Source organism: Phoxinus phoxinus, assembly GCF_949152265.1.
Source record: "Phoxinus phoxinus genome assembly, chromosome: 15".
In the NCBI taxonomy this organism is placed as follows: Eukaryota; Metazoa; Chordata; class Actinopteri; order Cypriniformes; family Leuciscidae; genus Phoxinus; species Phoxinus phoxinus.
Genome location: NC_136890.1, coordinates 25,351,887 through 25,371,436, shown reverse-complemented (window position 1 = coordinate 25,371,436; position 19,550 = coordinate 25,351,887). Strand labels below are relative to the sequence as shown.

Below are 19,550 nucleotides of genomic sequence, written 5' to 3'. Positions count from 1 at the left end.
TGAACTGACCAAATTGAAATGTGCCAGAGGGATTTACAATAATTGTGCAACCTAATTATCAAAGTAACACTTTGCAACATGGTTCAAATTGTTAACATTATAGGCATTAGGTATCATGAACTAACAGGCATTTATTGATGTAGGTTAATGTTAATTCATGTTTGATCATACATTAATGTTAATTTATTCCCTTTGACATGTAAAAAGATATTAGTATATATATAATTAGTATGTAAAAAATAATTATTAGTATATAGAAATTAACTTTCTCCATACATTAATGAATGATTTCGATGTATACTCTTTTTTTACATGTCAAGTGGCATAAATTATCATTAATGTATAATCAAACATGAATGAACAATGAACAATAATATACTTATAAATTAACATTAACCTAGATCAATAAACACTATAAAGTGTGTGTGTGTGTGTGTGTGTGTGTGTGTGTGTGTGTGTGTGTGTGTGTGTGTGTGTGTATTTAATTGTAAGTTGCATAAAAAACCCATTCAAAAATCTAAGCGTAACTCAATCTGAATGCTTCTGATTATGTCAATGTGTATTCATTTGTGTAAGCGTGTGTGTGGGGCTAAACCCCAACTCTCCACCTGAGACAGCTCTGTCTGCAGAGAGCGTAATGGGCCAGACGGGAGTCAATGAAGTGACAGCTAACACCTCATAAACCTTGAGCTTGAGGGGCTGAGCTGCACTAAGCCTCACTGTAAAACACACGCACAAACAATTATAAATGCACACATACAAACAAATATGCAAACAAACATTCTTAATAATACACAGACCCATGTACCAATACACAAACTTATTATTATATTTGTTGCTGTTAATGGTTTGGCCACCAACCGCACATTTATGGTGCTAAGCTACACTGGATGTTCTTATTATTAAAAATACAGAATAACCATATGATTGTCATTATTCTACCTCAATATAATTCTCACCCACATTCGATACATTCTTATGGAGCAGGTGTGAGCAGCTCAAACTAATGAGGCAGATAGACCATAATAATCCATTTGAATCTAACACAACATACTCCCACATACATGCTGATAAGATCAGATAGCCTTGCATTCGCTGTGTCAAATACAGCTACCCTTACCAGGTAAAGAAAGCCTGTGATGCTTTGAAGATGATCTTGTTTTGGAATAATACAGATTTTGTGACAGCTTTTGGAGGATGTGATCAGAGGATCCTCAAAGAGGGTAACAGGGCTTCCACAAAAGTCGGAAGCACTCTGAAAATTAATAATAACCCAAGGATGAAAGAGCAAAATTGATCACCCTGATTAAGCGCACCTGCAAGTTATCTGCATGGTGGAAACACCATTAGTGGACTTAGGAATTGATTAAAGGGACTTAAAAAATTAAAATCATCATTTACTAACCCTCATGTCCCGTATGACTTACTTTCTTCTGTGGAAAACAAATGGAGATGTTTTGATTAATGTTCACACTGCTTTTTTCTATGCAATGACAGTGGATGGTGACCAAGGCCACATAATAAACAAAAATATATAAGTGCTATATGTAACCAGTCCTAATTGACCCGCTCCGAGTAGGATTCGGACCAGGGTCTCCGGCGTGGGAGGTGGGTGCGCTAACAAGGACGCTAAAGACTGTAGCCACTAGCGTCAGTTGCTAGCATGCCTCTTGAGGTCAGGGGAGTGAGGTTTACACGCACAGCTGTTACTGGACTACGTCTGTTACACTCACCCCCCTAAACCTCACTCCCATCCGGGTCACGGCACCAAATGTAACCGGTCCTACTCAACCCGCTCCGAGCGGGATTCGAACCGAGGCCTCCGGCGTGCATGCCAACCAAAACACTAAAGACCTATTGTTAGTCGCTAGTCAAGGAGAGCGAGGTTTTACACACACAGCTCTTACTGGCCTACGTCTGTTACATACTGTATATCACAAGTCAAGGGATATATTCTATTATATAGCTATTCACTAGAAATCTCTATTCACTTTCATTGTATGGAAAGGAGCAGCTTGAACTTTCTGCTATAAATACTTGTTATCGGGAGGGGGGGGGGGGGGGGGGGGCAAATGAAAGAAAAAGGGTGAGTAAATGATGAAATATATTTTTTATTTTGGGAGACCTATCCCTTTAATAATTTCCTGTATCATTCTTTGAACAGTTGGATGAAATCTTTGGATCAACACAGCCATGCTGACACACATTCACACAGAGACAAGTGTATTTATCTGGCTGGCTAGTGGATGGTGGCACAGTGGTTGATTTTCTCATTTTATTGGCCACCGGGGTAGAACAGGCCTATGCTTGTTCAGAGCCAGCCAGCGAGACACAGTCAGCCTAAGCACACAACTGCCTCACTGGAGTCTCAACCAGTGCCAAACACAGAGAGAGAAATACTCCAACATTGCACAAGATGGTCGTAAGGTTGCCCACCACAGAGGAAATACCTGACAAAATGATTCCGAAATAATGAGGTGAAAAAGAAAATGTGGCCTTTTTTTATTTTTATTTTTTTAAATATAGGGCACTGATATAGTCCTTGGGTGTGAAAAATCACAGGTAAGATACATAAATTACCTTAAATGGAATTGCGAGGATGTGTTACCCAAAATCATATAATCATAGATGCAAATAGTACTTCATAAAAGTGATCGTTGTATGCTCAGTTCGGCAAAATTTTAAGAAGGAACGACTTTTTGAATTGCGGCCCCTTCCCGCAGTGACCTTCAAAGGTGCAAAAACGCACAAAAAAAAAGATGGCCATAGCTGCATGAAAACATGTGAAAGAAGCAAAGCAGTCTTTATTGTTAACACAATTTCAACTGCTGAAATTCCCAGAACCTGACATTAGCTAAATCTGTACTATTTGCCTTTTTTCAAGACGAAGGAAAAAACACAAACACTTTGTTATTAATGACAGTCATCTGACCTTCGTTTAATAGCAATTCTTGGTTTCCACCTGCTGTGGAAGCTGTGGGAGGACTGGGCCACCCAGTCTGAAGAGAGTTTAACACAGAAGAGCTCCTGCAGCACAGAAAAACATGACTTCATCTTGAACGTCTAGAAGCCCATTATGGGCTGAAATGGCATCTGTGTTTTGGACGGCATTCGACCATGTATGCTTGGGAATTCGGTTCTTAACTCAAACAGACAGTTTACGTAAGACATTATATGTCAGCATGGCTTTGGCAGGTTTTTAATCCTGGAAGCACATTGACTGACAAATGCAATTATATATATTACATGCATTGTTGCGGTTGCAGCAACATGCAACAAAACCATTTATTCCTCTTCCAGTCTTTTCGGCACCGAGCTCCAATCAAAATCAGAATCAATGTGCAACTTTTGGGTTAGTTGCATCAAATTGCATCATGAGCAGAACTAAATATACTATATTAAAACTGAAAAGAAATGTGGTTGGTTGCTTTACATGGCAAAAAATAAGCTGCAGTGTAGCACTTTATTCTAAAAAAAGTTAAAAGTCAGGATATGTGAGGCTACTTTAATAAATGAAAAAATTAAATTAAACTTTTCATAGCAAGAATTTGACCTTACTGATACAGAATACTGATAGAGCATTTGTGTGTCTGTGGCTTGTCTAAGGAGCCCGTTCAAATCTTTCTCTGCCCATTTTAACCCAAACAAAAGCAACCAACCATCACCCTATAAAATTTCACTGAGAAAGGCTACAGAGAACAAGGCATAATTCAAGCAACCAATGGGAAAACGGCCACCAGGCAACCAGTTCAGCACAACATCCTTAACCCCATCCCACTAACATGCCCTGAGCTTGTTGCTCCACTAATGCTGCATTGTTCAGCTCATTAAGTAGCTAAAGGCTAATTAGACAGCTAACGAGTGGAGGGTAGCAGTGCGAGTGGGGAGGGTGCAAGAGAATCAGGGATTTCTGCCACACTGTGTTGTCTTGGAGGCAGTAAAACCATGAAGTCTGAGATGCAAGAGACTGACAAGTCACTGATGTAGCAAAGGTGAGAAAACCATATTAGGCATTTTGCACGATTACGGTACATGTTTGTCTCTGATAACTTTATTTAAAAACAATATTATCTAGATATATCTAGATTATACTTATCTTGTTATATAATATATAAGATTGTATTAAATGTTATTAGATTAGTTTTTATAAACTATTATGTAACATAAAATTATTTAATTGTTTTAACGATTACAATCATAAAACAGCAATGCAATTTTTGACCAAAAAAATGTCAAACTCATAAATATCAGAAGGATAATATTTAGCTGTTGTTGTTCCATATTTAGCTTGTTCATAATTTTTCTCCCATAATTATTGTTTTAAAACATTGCTTAAAACGGTTACATCCGGGAAATAACATTATTTTACATTTTTTCAACGGCATTATGGGAGGATATGGGGGAAAAAAATATTAAATTTTCTCAGATCTTACAATTATTATTGTGTTGACTACATTCATCAGGGTCAAGTAATAGACAAACGTTGAAACAAATATAACATATAGATATTTATAGACAATACAAATTTGTAAAATAAATCATTATTTAAAAAAAAGAATGTTACATATTTTGTATATTTGATTTTTATGTTTAATGTTTATTGTACCTCATTTATTCAACCTCATATAATGTTATGTCCTACTAAGTTGTACCATTTTTTTTAAAGTGGCATTGTAATGTACTTTTAATCTAAAGTAATGTATTCCCTATGTCCCATTTTATAAATTGTCCCGCCTGTCTATCTTTCTAAATAGTAGTCCATGGGTGACATTACTTCAGGTCATGGCCAGACAGCGTCTCTGCCTTGTTCACCTAGCCAAGGATAACCAAACATACAGAGCCTTCACACAGCCCTGAGTAAATACAATAGCCGATGCTCCTCATCTGCCCAGCCTGCCAAAGTCATTCTCTGGGTGTGTACGTGTGTGTGCTCATCTCATCCTTCCCCCATCAATACCCCAGCAATCCCACGAGCCAATACTCCGTGTCTGCTAGCACAGAGGAACAAAGGCCACTGCCAGCTGAGCTGATATAGATCCACAGGTCTCTGTTCTTATTCAATCAGGTCATGAAACAGATCAGCAGTAAGGGCACTTTGAGCTAAAAGTTCAATCTCTCATCTCATTTGCTCTGGACGCAGCTATCGAATGCCCTCTTAACATCTGCTAATGAGGCTAAATTCTCCTCAATGTCTTCCCGAATGCCTACCGTAAAGCATAACATAACTTCAGACTTTCAAATACATTTCAGATTAAGTGTAATCAACACAGAACACAAAGAAAAAAACACAGATATGCTCTGGAGTGCGTGATGGCCTTTTGATTGCGCTAACTCGTGGGAATTGTTGAGTCATAATGATACTGAAGCTTTTAATGCCACAGTGCTTGTGTGGTCCCATGGGCTAATTAGGCCAATTAGCATACTAATTGCCACATGCAAATCAGGGGCATCTTAAGCAACAGAAGCTGAAGAACACTGAGGCTTATGGACAGCAGCCATCTTTCAGGCTAATTCCCTGTCCACTCTGTGACATAGCCCCTCGTTAGTACCGCAGTAAAAAACATAAGAGGCACATAAAACATTATATACTGCTTGACTGTTGTTTTCTTACCAATTAGCAAAGGAGTGATTTATGGTTATGACACAATCCCCAATGGATTTTGAACTACGTTTCCCCGGGCTCTTTCACGCTCCCATGCAAATACACACATACACCAGGGGTGCACAGGGGTCAGTGATGAAATAAGACTTTGTAAACCAGTGAATCAAATATTTGATGTTATGAAAACTTTGAAATCAGAGCCAACGTTTCAGAATGATGAGATTTTATTGATAATAAAAATACAGTTGTTCGTGTTTGTTCATGTTAGTTGACCGTGCATTACCTGTTGTTAACAAATAGAACTTTTGATTTTCAAAATATAAATTAACGTTGAAATTAACATCAACTAATATGAATAAATAAAGCTGTAGAAGTATTGTTCATTGTTAGTTCATGTTAATTAATGTTAACAAATGAAACTGTATTGTAAATGAAGTGTTACATTAATTTAGTGTTTTTCAATATGATTATGGAAAAGATAATGCAAATATAAAAATGGGGAAATGAACGCACAATTAAGTATCCAATATTGGTTGAGTTTGGGAAAGCAATCTCTAATATCAGCAAATAACCAATATGGTAACAATAAATCATGCATTTCTACTTTTTGGGGGTCCAATCAAAGTAACTGGAAAAATATGAGCTATATGAACACTGAATTCTTTTATTATATTAGAAATGCTATGCATGCTTTAGATTAAAACAGAATTGGTTTATGTGAAACCAATTCACTCATTACGCACACAAGAAAAGTGCCATGTGTCATCTTTTCGCAATATCGCCTAACCTCTAAAGCGTAGCTCAAGTGTGCTTTGCGGTGAGCCAGCTGTGTGTTTAGTGTGACTTGTGTAAAAAGGCTGAATAGCCATTTGGATATTATTACAAACATCAGCCAGGCATCAGTCACTAATGACAGCCCCAGATGTTAGAGGCCCTACAGGTGGACTGAGTTTCAAGGGTCATTCACAGAAACAACACTGTGCCCAAATCGGTGCTCTCTAAAGACCTCTGTGCACAGAAACATGTCAGTCATGAACAAATCTAGAGTTCAATAGTATCAATCAACCGACAGTCATGTTCCTTAATGCAAGGCTCTGAAAAAGCTCTTAAACTGAATGGCGTACACATTTAAGAGATATACAGAGAGACAGGATGAGACCGAGAACACAGAGCAGTTGCCCGAGAGCTAGATGTCAAGCCATTGTCTGCCTGTTGTCTTTGACTCTGTCGGCCCTTTGTAATGACTATTTAAACCCACATTCTGCCCTTTCTGCCCTCTGCATTTGCTTGACTGATTTGTGGGCTCATGGGACTCGAGATGTGCTGTTTTGTACTGAGCCAGCAATCGACAATCTTTGCTTCCCTCGCTCCCTCCCCACCTCGGCCTGCCCCACATGCTTCCAGTCTTCCTCCTGCCGGTCTTTGATGTGAGATCAGAGAGGGCCGCTTTGGCACACACAATGCTGGTCACTCAGGTGCCGTGTCAATGTACTTCAGAGCTGTCTATTGCCAAAATAAGTCCAAACTGCTCTTAAACAGCATTTAATTAGGATTTTCTCTTGCCACACCGCTGGATTATAGCAAAAAGACGGGCTGTTAACTCTTTCCCCGATAGAGAAGTTGCCAGCCAGCGGCAGCATTTTTTATTAATCATGGCCCGCAGAATATTTCGTTGTAATGCCTGATATCAAAAGAAATAAGAGAGCCTCTGCTTTAAAAAAAAAAATCTTCATGCTTTGTACTTTACCAACACTTAAATGTGGGTAAGTTTCATTAAAAAACAAAAAAGTGAGAAAACTATTTTTTTCTCAAAGACTACATCCAGATCGGATTCAGAATGATGATCGAAACATAGACTAGATCGAGTCCATTATCACCCCCAAAGCTTGCACAGTCTTATACCTCTTCGTGGGTTCAACATTTCATTCAATAACGTTTGGCAGTTTTGATTATTATGCTGATGAATGTTATATGATCATGTTAAGCTTACGTGCGCAATTACTTTTTTTTTAGCAAATAATAATGTATGCAATTATGCAACTTGATTAATTAATAAGCATATTATTTAATGAAATAAAAAGCCTTCCAAATAAAAATGTAACAGGATTTGCATAGGATTACTTAAAAAAGTGGAAAGGTGCAGAAATTTGCTTATAATGGCGGCAAAAAGCTGTTATCGTAGCTCTGACTGAGCCTCCGGGGCTAAAGCCCCTATTTTATTTGTCTCACGTTCCCAATAACACATAAAAGCCCTGGGTGGAGTAGCGCTGCTTTAACAAGAGCCCCAAGAGTCTGTGAAGCTCTTAGACGACAAGCATACTGATCCTGCCAGTAATGGGCCTACAACTCCCTTGTTTGGCATGTTAATGAATCTGATCTGCAGTCAACAGCCAAAACAAAAAGAGATTTTTGTTATGCTAGGTTATGCTTAAAAGGGTACGACTATTATCTCTAAATGATAGAATATTCGCGGTAAGTTGCCAATGAAGAACATTATTAGTCTCCTATTCTTAAGCAACAGTCTTGATGTATTCAAGTTTAATAGCGGAATTGCAGCACAAGCACAAAAGTTTGCACATCTGGTTACTGTTTGAACATCCGAAACATAGCAATTGAAACATATTAGGCATTCATAAACCCTGAAACTGAACTGAATGTAAGAGTTATTGAGTTAAATATTTTAATTACAAAATAAACTTTACATCACCAGAAAAAAAAAATACAATAACTAAACGGCGACTGAGAAATAACTGAGCTGGGCTGATTGGTTTGTTTGAAGACTGCTGTGATGTACAGTATGGGTGGTACACAGACCTCCCCTCTCTTTCACATTCCTTCCATCCGGAGAAGATGAATTAGGAAGAAAACAAGAGAAGAACATCAAGCCCCCCGACCAGGATGAAAGCTCTCCCACTTAAGAGAATATTAGGAGAGTAAACTACTTTAGCAGCGGGAGGTGAAATATCAAATTAGCCTCATTTAACATCAAACAGAATAAGTGAAAGTAAATGGCTACTCTTTTTTACAAGATATATCACCTGCAAAAATAAATTCCACATACATCATCATGTCATTATTATATTATGTCATTTATAATATAATATAGGATTTTTTTTGCAATACCTATTGGCCAAAATATATCTTTATACATCCTCTTCAGAACCAAACTAAATATGAAAACGCTGCAAATCTCTAACTTTAAGGACAGAAAGAGGATGAGAGGAACATTGAGCAGATCAATACAACACTGTGGCCGCTGGACAAAATCTCCAGATTTATGATCTCTATGGCAGCCAGTTGAATACAGTCCATCTGCAGTTCTCACAATGAGCCACATTTTATAGCATCAGCCAGCTGTAGCTCATACATATGCTCTTTTTGTCCCTTACAGGCACCCTTAATTAGGCCGCCCAATCACTTTGCTTCATAAGGGCAGTACTGCCATAGAGACAAGAATCAACTTCTCTTGCCGCTCTTGGAGAATAGAAGGCAAAGCAGTGATAACATTTTAGGGTCTGGGCAGATTTATAATGTTACCCTCCCCTACCATTCAGGTTTGATCATGAGGATTAGAGATAGTACCTGCTGTGTGATAAGAAACAAAAGACTTAATATTTACAATGGCAAATTCAATTCACCACCCCAGGCAATAAAGTCAACCCACAACAGGGTAAGGTGATGTACACCTTCACCTTGGCTGTAGATTAGTTGGCTGCTTATTACGGCTCATCTGTACTAATAAGCAGCAATAAACCGGGCGTTTTTCTGGTAATAAATTATTCCAGTCAGTGGCACTGCCACTGTCCCACTGATAAGCTTTATATCTTCTGACTTTTGTTTGCCTCTGTCTTTCTCTGTGAATGAGGTGATCCATGTAATTTCCAACATCAATGAAAACCAGACAGCTTACAGCAGTCTCTGGCAACAGAGAGAATACACGACAAATAGCTTAAATGATAAAACTGTCATTCTGACTGTGAATCACCAAATCTCTAAACTGCCAGAATGGTCCAAACAACCAATTAGAACTGGAATTCCAAACACTGACAGCTCTGTCTCCCATGGTTTCCTGGGAAAAGCCTCCAAAGTTCAACATATTATCAAATGGCGCTCATGCATTTCAAATTGGGAAATTTAACTTAAAGGACATATTGTTTATTATAGAACAATTGCCACAGAGCTCAGATGTGTTCTGCACATTCGCAGAGTGCACGTCTAACAGAAGGGGCAAATTAACCCAGTCTGACTGGACCAGATCAACCCATGACTTCAACATGTTCAACTTTGAGGTAATTGATAGCAAGAACGTGAAACTCACTTTGTCAAGCTTATAATACTAAGGGTTTCAGCTAAAAGCCTGCTGATGACTTTGAGAGTTATTGATACAATATATGATCCCAAACTAAACCGGAACATACCGCCATACCGAAAACCTGATGTTTGCCACCATCACTGAAGATTTTCTCTTGAGACAGACAAACAGATGGATGGATGGATGGGTAGAGATAGATAGATAGATAGATAGATAGATAGATAGATAGATAGATAGATAGATAGATAGATAGATAGATAGATAGATAGATAGATAGATAGATAGATAGATAGATAGATAGATAGATAGATAGATAGATAGATAGATAGATAGATAGATAGATAGATAGTGGCATCAATATAGAAAAGTATTGTGGAAACCCAGGCACATCTAAATTTAAACAGTGAAAAGTAAATTACATTCTGAGTCTGACAATGCAAATTTCACAAGCACACTGTCTGAGAAAGTTTATGCCAAGCACACACTGCCTAAGCCCAGAAAACAGCAGGGCACAAGGCATTTACCCACACTTACTGTTACTCTTTCTTTCTCATCAGCTCTTGACCAAAAAAATGTAAAATGCCTCCCGAAGGAAAATAAACATGATTCGGCCCAGTGAAGACATCTGTCCTTCGAAAAGAATATAAAAGATCTAACTGTTTAAACAGCTGTGAGGATACTCTGTCCTTTTGAACATTTTTGAGAGACAAGCACTGAAATAACACAGTGCTTGGAGTCATGGCTCAAGGGTCAGATATCAGACAAATGACAAATCTCTTTCTGATGACACAACAGCATGTGTGTGAGGTTGTGTACAGGTTATCAGGCCACGTGAAGCTATACTCTGATTTACAGTTCATGAACCTAAATTAGTTCTCAAGCATAACACTCATACGTAATAACTATGTTAGAGATAATTTGTTTTAAAACATATTCTTTTTTAAATCTTCATGAAAAAAAAAAAATTATATATACATAAATTATTATATAATATTATTAAATTTTATATATATAATATTTCTCAATTTTTCTGAAAGGAAAATGTGGCCAATAGGCGACTGCGTGTGTACACATACACAACCAAGTCTAATTTGGTGTATTGAGGTGTATGGATATGCACCCTATCCTCTGTCAAACGTATGTCGGTAACCCACTTCAAGATGAGGCAAAAACTTTTCTAAAAGAGCCTTGATGTGGTGCTCTTTTTCCCAACAATATCTCTTCTACCTGTCAAAGTCAGTCATTATTTTTCCTATTGACATTCATTTCTGATAGTGTGTCTCATCAACCACCTCTGTCGTGTCTTTCATGTTGCAGGTTCTACCCCTCCGCCCCCACGAGGAGTTCTGATGTCCTACGAATTTAAGCTCGAGCGTCTTTTTTCCCCGTCCCGCCGCGCCACGCGAACGTGGGGTCCTTCGCCTCGGCGGCCAATTACAGAGCAAGGTAATGAGCAGCCACGTTCTCCTTACAGCCCAGATTGACACTCTCTCCCACTCATTTGTCAACAAATCAGGATGGATGGCGTGGGGGCGATATTGAGCCGGAGGTGTCGCACTCAGAGACGCGCTTGCCGAGCAGCATCTCCTGCTCGTTATCATTGACAAGTTGTCTAGAGCTGAGAGATTTGCGAATCCTTCGCCTTTGTCATCTCAAGATCATTTGTTCGTGATTCGGTACTTATTCCATGCATAGCCTAACGGTTATAGCCTACTCGGTTAGACTAGACCTACTTTTGGCATTTGTCTGTGGACTGCATGGGACTTATATAACAAAATCAGGAGCTGTAAGTCACACTTAACACATACAAACAAAACTTAGTTTTATGAAAGTCTTGTTTGCATGAAATTTGCAGATCTTTGTATCTTCTCAGGCTGATCTGTATTAGCCTGTATATTGTTTACACATTCCTATACCAATAATAATGTTTTTTTTTGTTTTTTTAAAGTACATGCCAAAGATGTGGAACAGTGTGCTGGGCACATGGGCAGGACATATAAGGGCTCTTGGCTGCTGTCCCAATCCCATTCTCCCCTTCCGTTCTCACCTTTGCTTTTGTTTTTCTTATTTGCACTCTACTAAAAGCAAAAAGACCCCCAAATGTATTGAAATAATTTTTATTTTATTTTATATAATATATTTAATAATTATATATCATTGCATTTATTATAATATAATATGTATAATGATATATAGTTATGACATAATATATACCATTTTTATCATATATTATAATTATATATTAAAATAAATATTTTTTAATCATACAATTTTTTTGCAACATTAATAATAATAATAATAAAAAAATTCCCTTTTTTTGGGGGGGGGGGGGGTTGCCTATTGTGTGTATGTATGTGTGTGTGTGTATATATGTATATATATATATATATATGTATATATGTATATATATATATATATATATATATATATATATATATATAATCTGTAAGTATACATGCACTGTGCTGCAAAATAACCATCTGTTCACATTTGAATCACAGACACTGTGATGTGAGATACTTACTTGGTTCTTTGTGCTCCTCTGGGCCAGACGAACCCTCCGCCAACAGCCCAGACAAGCCAAAGAGCTTCTTCCCAGCATCCTCAGCTACCTTCAGGGCATTTGGAGAACCAGTACGGACATGAGCACAAAAGTCAAAATCTTTGACTTCCACATCTGTGTAGCGGAGGTGGGGTGATGCCTCAGGATCCATACAGCCCTTCAGGCGCTTGGCAGGGAGGAAGGCAGACTGGTATACCCCTGCATCACGCTCCTCAGGTGGGGAGGAGAACGGTCGGAAGGCCCCCACCGCTCCGTGGTTGAGCATACCCAGTGGGGAGCAGTCAAGATTGGGTGGGGCAAACTGTGGGTGAAGGTGAAGCAGAGGGGTGGGAAAGTCTCGAGTGGGAAAGCCTCCTTGCCGGTGGTACATGGAGGCGAAGGTGTATGAGCCGCTGGGGAACGGGAGGTGCATGTCCTTTTCCAAAGTGACTGGCACTCCAAACGGCCGATGGGGCTGGCAGGGTACAGAGGCATCTCGTCCAGCCTCGGCTGTTGATGCCAGGACCATGAGGGCAGGGGAGGTCAGAGGATTGGGCATGTAGGAGGAGGTCTCTATCTTAAAGGCAGTCCGATGGAGGTCCATTTGAGCAGTGTAGTGTCTACCCAAACTCAGTGTAATGTGATGAAGAGGCCTGAAGGGCACTGGACACAATGCTTATAGACTTAAGCCTTACAGACCAGTCATTCCCTGACAGAAAGCTGTAGGGGAAAAAAGTCAGTATTATGATCCCGAAAACAACTTCAGGTGTTTGAAAGAAAGGCAGTTATATATTATTTAGGCAAAAGGCAGAAATGGAAAACTTCCTTAAAGTCTATATTTCAGAGGACTTTTCTTTCTTTCTTTTTAAAGACGTGTCACATGACAGACAGTAACACAAAGTTGTTAGAATAATTAGACTAAGAATGAGTCCTTAAAGAAATGACTATAGGGTACAGGTCGGAGGCATATTATTGTGTGAACTTAACTAAGATATGTTATTAACAGAAGTCTATCCTTTACTATTGCCTTAATGTTGAAAGGTAAACAAAGATTGAGCTAAATGCCAAATAAATTATCTTGGTCAAATGCATTTTCATGCATAAAAATCACTATATAAAGATGAATTGTATTTATTTATTTTTAAGTGTATATATGTATTAGAACTACCATTCTGCGAATCTGCGTTAATTAACACTTATCAATTTAAACATTTCTGAGCTGTTCACGAAGAAAAAAATGTCACGTATGGAGTTTTTATTCGTAAACTTCCGATTTTACTCATTTATTTGTGTATTTCACTTTAAAGATTAGCCGATGATGATTAGTGAACTTTTCGGATTGTTAATTTTAAATGAATTAAAATAAAAATCACTAGAACTTATTAGTAGCCTAATTTAACAGTCATTTAAAAACCGAATACATTATTTTAAAGACCGAGCTACTTATTTACGATCTCGGTCATTTGGAAATAATTGCGTAAAGACATCAATAACAGTCAGCCCGTAATAATAGCCTAATAGCCTAATAATAAAACAAATATAAAATAATAATAATAACAACGAATGAATGTTGAGATTAAGTTCATTCAAATGTGAATTAATTAAACAGATGGACGATTGTGTTTATAATAGAAATAAAACACAAATTTTTATAACAGTTGGCATAAGTTGTGACTGATTTTCTTCAAGATAGTGAACTAAGCTTTTAAATATTGCTTGCAAGACGTGATTTGAGTCTGAATCTGCTTTTAACTCAATTCGATCAACAACAACAAAAAAAGGCCTATTATTGGGTTACCTTACGGTTTCTGCCAGATGTTAAATTTATGTCAAAAGTTTAAATGCAATTTTCTATTTTAAGGCTTTATAACTTGTTTAGGTCACAGGTGTTGTTCAGTTCAATGAAAGATGTAGCCTAATTTATGCAGCTGAATGAGATATCTCTCGCAAAAAAAGCTACAAGTCATAGGCTAGCCTACAACTTTTCTTGAACACGCTTAATAAATTTGAAGCATTACAATTAAAGTTGCAGTGCACTCTGGCTAATAATAAAGTTAATGCTTAGCATACAACAACAACAACAAACTGTAGGCTAATTAATCCTTATAAAACTACAAATCTACAATAACACAACAAGAACACTTGCGAAAACAATGTCCCCTAAATATCACATTAGTAAAATATAACAAAGAAAGACTCATTATAATACTCACAATGCAGTCAAACATCTCTTAATCATCAACTGTTGTTTTATCCAAGCTCGAGGTCAGATGATATCAGTCAGGAGAGTTTGCAGATGACAGAGAAAAAAGCGCGAAAAGAAGCGTTAAGTTTGTTTGCGATTTTGAGAACAATCGCGGAGGTTTAAAGAGTTGTGTTGCGCGTGCGACCGCTGTGATACAGATTATGCAGATGCGCGGGATGTGTCAACATCCGATCCGCGCGCACTTCTGTTAATGCGCGTGAGCCCCTCACTGTACCGCCACGCGCTCGCTCGCTCTCTCTCTCTGCCCCCCCTCTCTCTCTCCACTCAGCCCGTCCCGCTCTGTTAACTTTAATTTTTTCATCTTTCACCTCCCTGTCCGACTTGGATATTTTGTCATCTGTAGATCTCCATTCTGCGCCTCTACAGTGGATGATGTCAGTTCATCTGAGACATAAATATGAACACCAAAAAATGCAATGCCTCAAACAAGGAACATTTTTTCTATCTGTATACGGACTCGATACGCTACCACGGGTGTCCATCTGCTGGTTAAACATTATATAGCACTTTTGGTGTTAGGGTCATTCAATTAACTTAATCTGGCATCCTTCACACAAAGTAAACAGTGTACAGTAAGTAACTGTGGCAGGAATTTAAAGCTATGACAAAAAGTGGCCTGTTGACTGTAAGACTGCAATTATATTATTTTAAGGGATGCCAACACGCTGTGCTATTTGGCCTTAGAACAAATGACCCAAAGCCACCCAGACTGGTCAGAATCTGATCTGACATGATGTCCACAAGAATCATTCATGCAAACCAGTGCAAATAAGACAATCAGCAAGCCAAATTATTATTAAAAAATGTTTTATTGTATCAAAAGTTCAATTGTCGAAAGAAAAAAGAAAAAACTTTCCTGTATCACTTCTGTTTTGGATAACATTCTCATTTATGCATCATACATACAAATATTATAATACTGTATTATTATACAGCATATAACAATATATATAATTTGGTTAATGTAAACATCTAAAAACAAGTTTGACTTTTTAAAATAAAAACAAACACATTTATTGAAGATATTGGCCATTGAGAAACTGTTTGTATAGAGAGGGAACATAAAATAAAGTTACTCTCTCATAAACAACTAAGGTATTAGCTTGCGTAAATTAAATCACAGTTTAATAGAGGTTCCAGACTCGCTAATTATGACTTCCAAGATCATTAACAAAGTCTTTTAAGTCTCTTGCTTCATAATCCGAGTCCTTAAATGAAAATAAACGAATAAATCAGTATGCTAGAAGGCACGTTTTTGAATATTGAGTCGAACTCTTTCTTTTTGAAATTCATTTATTCAGTGGTGAATCAAATTAGTTCAGTTAATTCTGCAAAGCCATGAACCTAATTGGAGTTTAATTGCTGTTTTTAAGTTTTGGGGACAAGCGAGAGAGCAGTGTGGGTAAAGATCATATAATATCATGCATGGACAAAAAGCTTTACTCTACATCAATATAAAATTTTGGAGGAGTTACAAATAAAATGTTATTTTCTTGTCATATATGTATTTAAGTGTGCGTGCGTGTGTGCGCTTGTTTACTTTATGAGGACACAAATTTGTATAATGACATGGTATTACACATTTCCTGAGTCCTCAATTAATAAAACAAATAAATAAATGCATACTAAACAATGTTTTCTGTGATTAGGGGTAGGGTTGGTGTACGGGGATAGAATAGTTTCTACAGTATGAAAACCATTACGGGAATGTCCTCAATGATAGGTGCACCAACGTGTGTGTGAGTGTGTGTGTGTGTTTATATATAATGATCAAACAGAAAAAAGAAAGAAAGAAAAAAGAAAGACAGACAGACAGACTCAGGATGGAGAACTGTAGTGAGTGTCAAAGTGATGAGCTGTCTGCTCTGCCTCACCATCTGTGCATATGTGTGCGTGTGAACTGAAGAACTCCCAAAACAGGCAGAAGGCTTGAGTGTGACAAGGAATACAGCGAGACACATTATGGTGTCCATCATTGATCGCTTCCTCCCAGGAGTCCTGGCGCCTGCTGCAGGAAACAAAAGGTTAAAATATGATACTCCCCTGTTCTCTCCCTCTCAGTGTCCCATCAGCACCTCTGTTTACAAATTCACAGCGCATTCTCTTTCGCTCAGAGTATCCCGCCACCGCATTTCCACAAAAGGACCGAAACAATATGAATGTTAAAGGTTCTTCACAGAAGCACAGATTCCAATAAAGAACATTTATTTGTAAGAGTGTAGAGTATTTTCTAAACATGCATAAGGGTTTCTAAAAAGGACAAAGACATGCAGTAAATCCTCATGTCTTTTTGGTCAAGGAAAACAGTCCGGGCACACAGAGCTTGGGGGCTGATCAGGAGTGTATGGGCTGTGAAGTGAGTAACAGTGAGAAGCAATGACAGGCGGAGACCCCCAAACCCACTGCCTCCTCCCTCTGTAAGCTCTGTCTCTCCTCGCCACAGGGCTGACATTGACATGACACTCCCAAAATAATGATCAACAAACGCTCCTTGCCTGAGCGCAAACGGTCTTCTCCCTTCCTCACAGTGTCAACAGTGATTAACAAAGACCCCGGCATCACTACAGACAGAAACAGCAAACCAAGGTCTGAGGTTGAAGATGCACCAAACGCACATAACGTGACCAACTTTCTTATACCGGGCTACGGTGTTCATACTGTTACCGGAGGGACTAAAAGAGAAAATATACAAGACTATTGCTTTATTTCACAAATGCAGGAAAAGTGTGTAGGAAAAGTCATTATCCTCACCCGTATTCATGTCTTCAAATGTCCTACAGACATACCGGGCCACACTTCTGTTCTCTGACTTTACTACATGTTAGCTTTAGGACAAGGAGAAAGAACGATATTATGTCCCTCCACAATTACCAAGCTAAGCGAATATTAAAATGTCTGACTCCATCAGTCGGGGCGATCGTGATTGGTATTTTAACCTTTGACTACAGTACAAAGGAACCAATATTGGAAGGACTGAATCTAATTCTGGAATGATCCTTAGTAATGAGGGGGCTGCCGTGGGGGCTGGATAATGCATATATGAGATATTATTTTGGGGCTGAAAGTGTTGGGGCAGAGGGGGCTCTCTGAGAGTTGAATAATCACAGGCAATGAGGTGTAGCCGGCGTGATAGAAACACCTTAGTGTCTTGCCCGAGGACAGCACTCTTAAATCAAACACGAATGATTTTATCACATGCAAATACCCCTCAGGTTTTTTTGTGCGCGTGTCGTGGGGCTTTATTTTCAGATTTTCAGTGCAGTGTGAATTCCTGTTAGTGGACGGTCTGTCATTGAAGAGCTAAAAATAATAATAAAATCTTAAAGGTGATGTAACAATTTTGATGTTAAATACTTATAACCTTGATTCCTATGAAAAGGATAATGTAGAGCTAACAAACCATTGCACTGTTTGAGCACACAGACCATTTTCATATAACAACATTGGCCTAACCAATGGAGTGAGTTTTGGGATTGAGCGATTTTCTGTTTGTCCAACCAATGGAAGACAAAATTATTTTCGCAGTTCCATTCAGTGTTCTTGTAGTTACCTAAAATCAAAACTATTAAAAATTATTTCCATTGATAGAAAAAAAAAAATAATAAACTAAAGAAAAAAAAAATATATATAGCCTATATATATTTAAGATAACAACTTGAAAAACGTAATCAAAAATATTATAAATGTTGCCTTTGCAACTAACTGAATTAAAATAAGTTTGTTAAAATAAGTTGAAGTAATAAAACTGAAATAAAGATAAATTAAAGCTACATATAAATATATAACTTTTTTAAACTAATAAACATTACAAACGCATATAAAATCACTAAAACTACACTTAAAACTGAAAATATAAAAAAAGCTAATTCTAAATTTTAATAAATACTATAATAGTAGGCCTATTTAAATAATACTAAAATAACAGTTATATTTGGTGATGCTATGGCTCAGAAATGACTTTCACCTTTGTTTTGTAATGTTTTGAAAAAGTGAGAATGATGTTTGGAGAATAAATCACCCAAGAATGAAAACGCTGACATCATTTACTCACCGTCATTTCATTCCAAATATATGTATAAATGAATATTTCAGCGTTTTTCTATTTTTTATTATATCATTACATTTATATTATGTATACAGCTCAACATGTATACAGACCCTAAATCAAATATAGCAAAACGTCAATACCACAAAACCTCATTGGTTATTGCATATCATATTAACTTATCGTCATGACATAACAAGCATAAACAGAAATACATGTGAGTTAAAAAAGACAAGGATGAGTAATTTATGAGAGAATTTTCATTTTTAAGTGAACTATCCCTTTAAAACTCAAGTCTCCCACGCCCGCTGTCCCAATTAAACAATTCCGGCTGTGTGAGTGACTGGCGGGGGCAGCGGAGACAGGTCTGGCTCTGTTAAAGCCACACTCGGCTAGTCTACCGTCGCCCAGGACCTTCGCCGACTCCATTCCCGGCCCCTAATCAGTGTGTGAGCGTAATATCAGGCTGGGTTAGGTGTCACCATGTTAGAGGCGTTAATGGAAGAGCTCCATCCACTCAGCCGGGGGGACGGCATTACCGCGGGCTGTCACAGTCGGCTGAGGATTGGGACAGTATTACTGCTGGCTTTCATACAACGTTGGTCACTAAACTAATAGGGGCCCCGGCAGAGGAGACGGGGCTGGGAGAGATGGAGATGAGATGGAGAGGCGTGGGGGAGGAGGAGAGGAAATGAGAAGGCGGAGTGGTAAAAGAGAGGGAGATGGAAAGGAGGAGAGGGTAGTCTAGCACCTTCTCCTAATTTGCAGGCTCTAATGTATAGG

At 38.1% G+C, this 19,550-nt stretch overlaps 1 protein-coding gene across 5 annotated transcripts in view; it reads right to left on the bottom strand.

The window, feature by feature from the left end:
- Positions 1–16,648, bottom strand: part of rnf220b (ring finger protein 220b) — a 34,476-nt gene extending 17,828 nt beyond the window's left edge. For 3 of the 5 annotated variants that reach the window (XM_079638031.1, XM_079638033.1, XM_079638034.1), the window contains exons 1-2: positions 14,670–14,802; positions 12,439–13,176 (exon numbers count right to left, since the gene is read on the bottom strand). In XM_079638031.1, the coding sequence (XP_079494157.1) occupies positions 12,439–13,060 (622 nt within the window). In that variant the 5' untranslated portion in view covers positions 13,061–13,176; positions 14,670–14,802. Of the gene's footprint in view, positions 1–12,438; positions 13,177–14,669; positions 14,885–16,596 lie in introns of those variants that run through there. The other 2 variants (XM_079638032.1, XM_079638035.1) reach the window with 2 other exon arrangements.
- Positions 16,649–19,550: the final 2,902 nt, after the last annotated feature.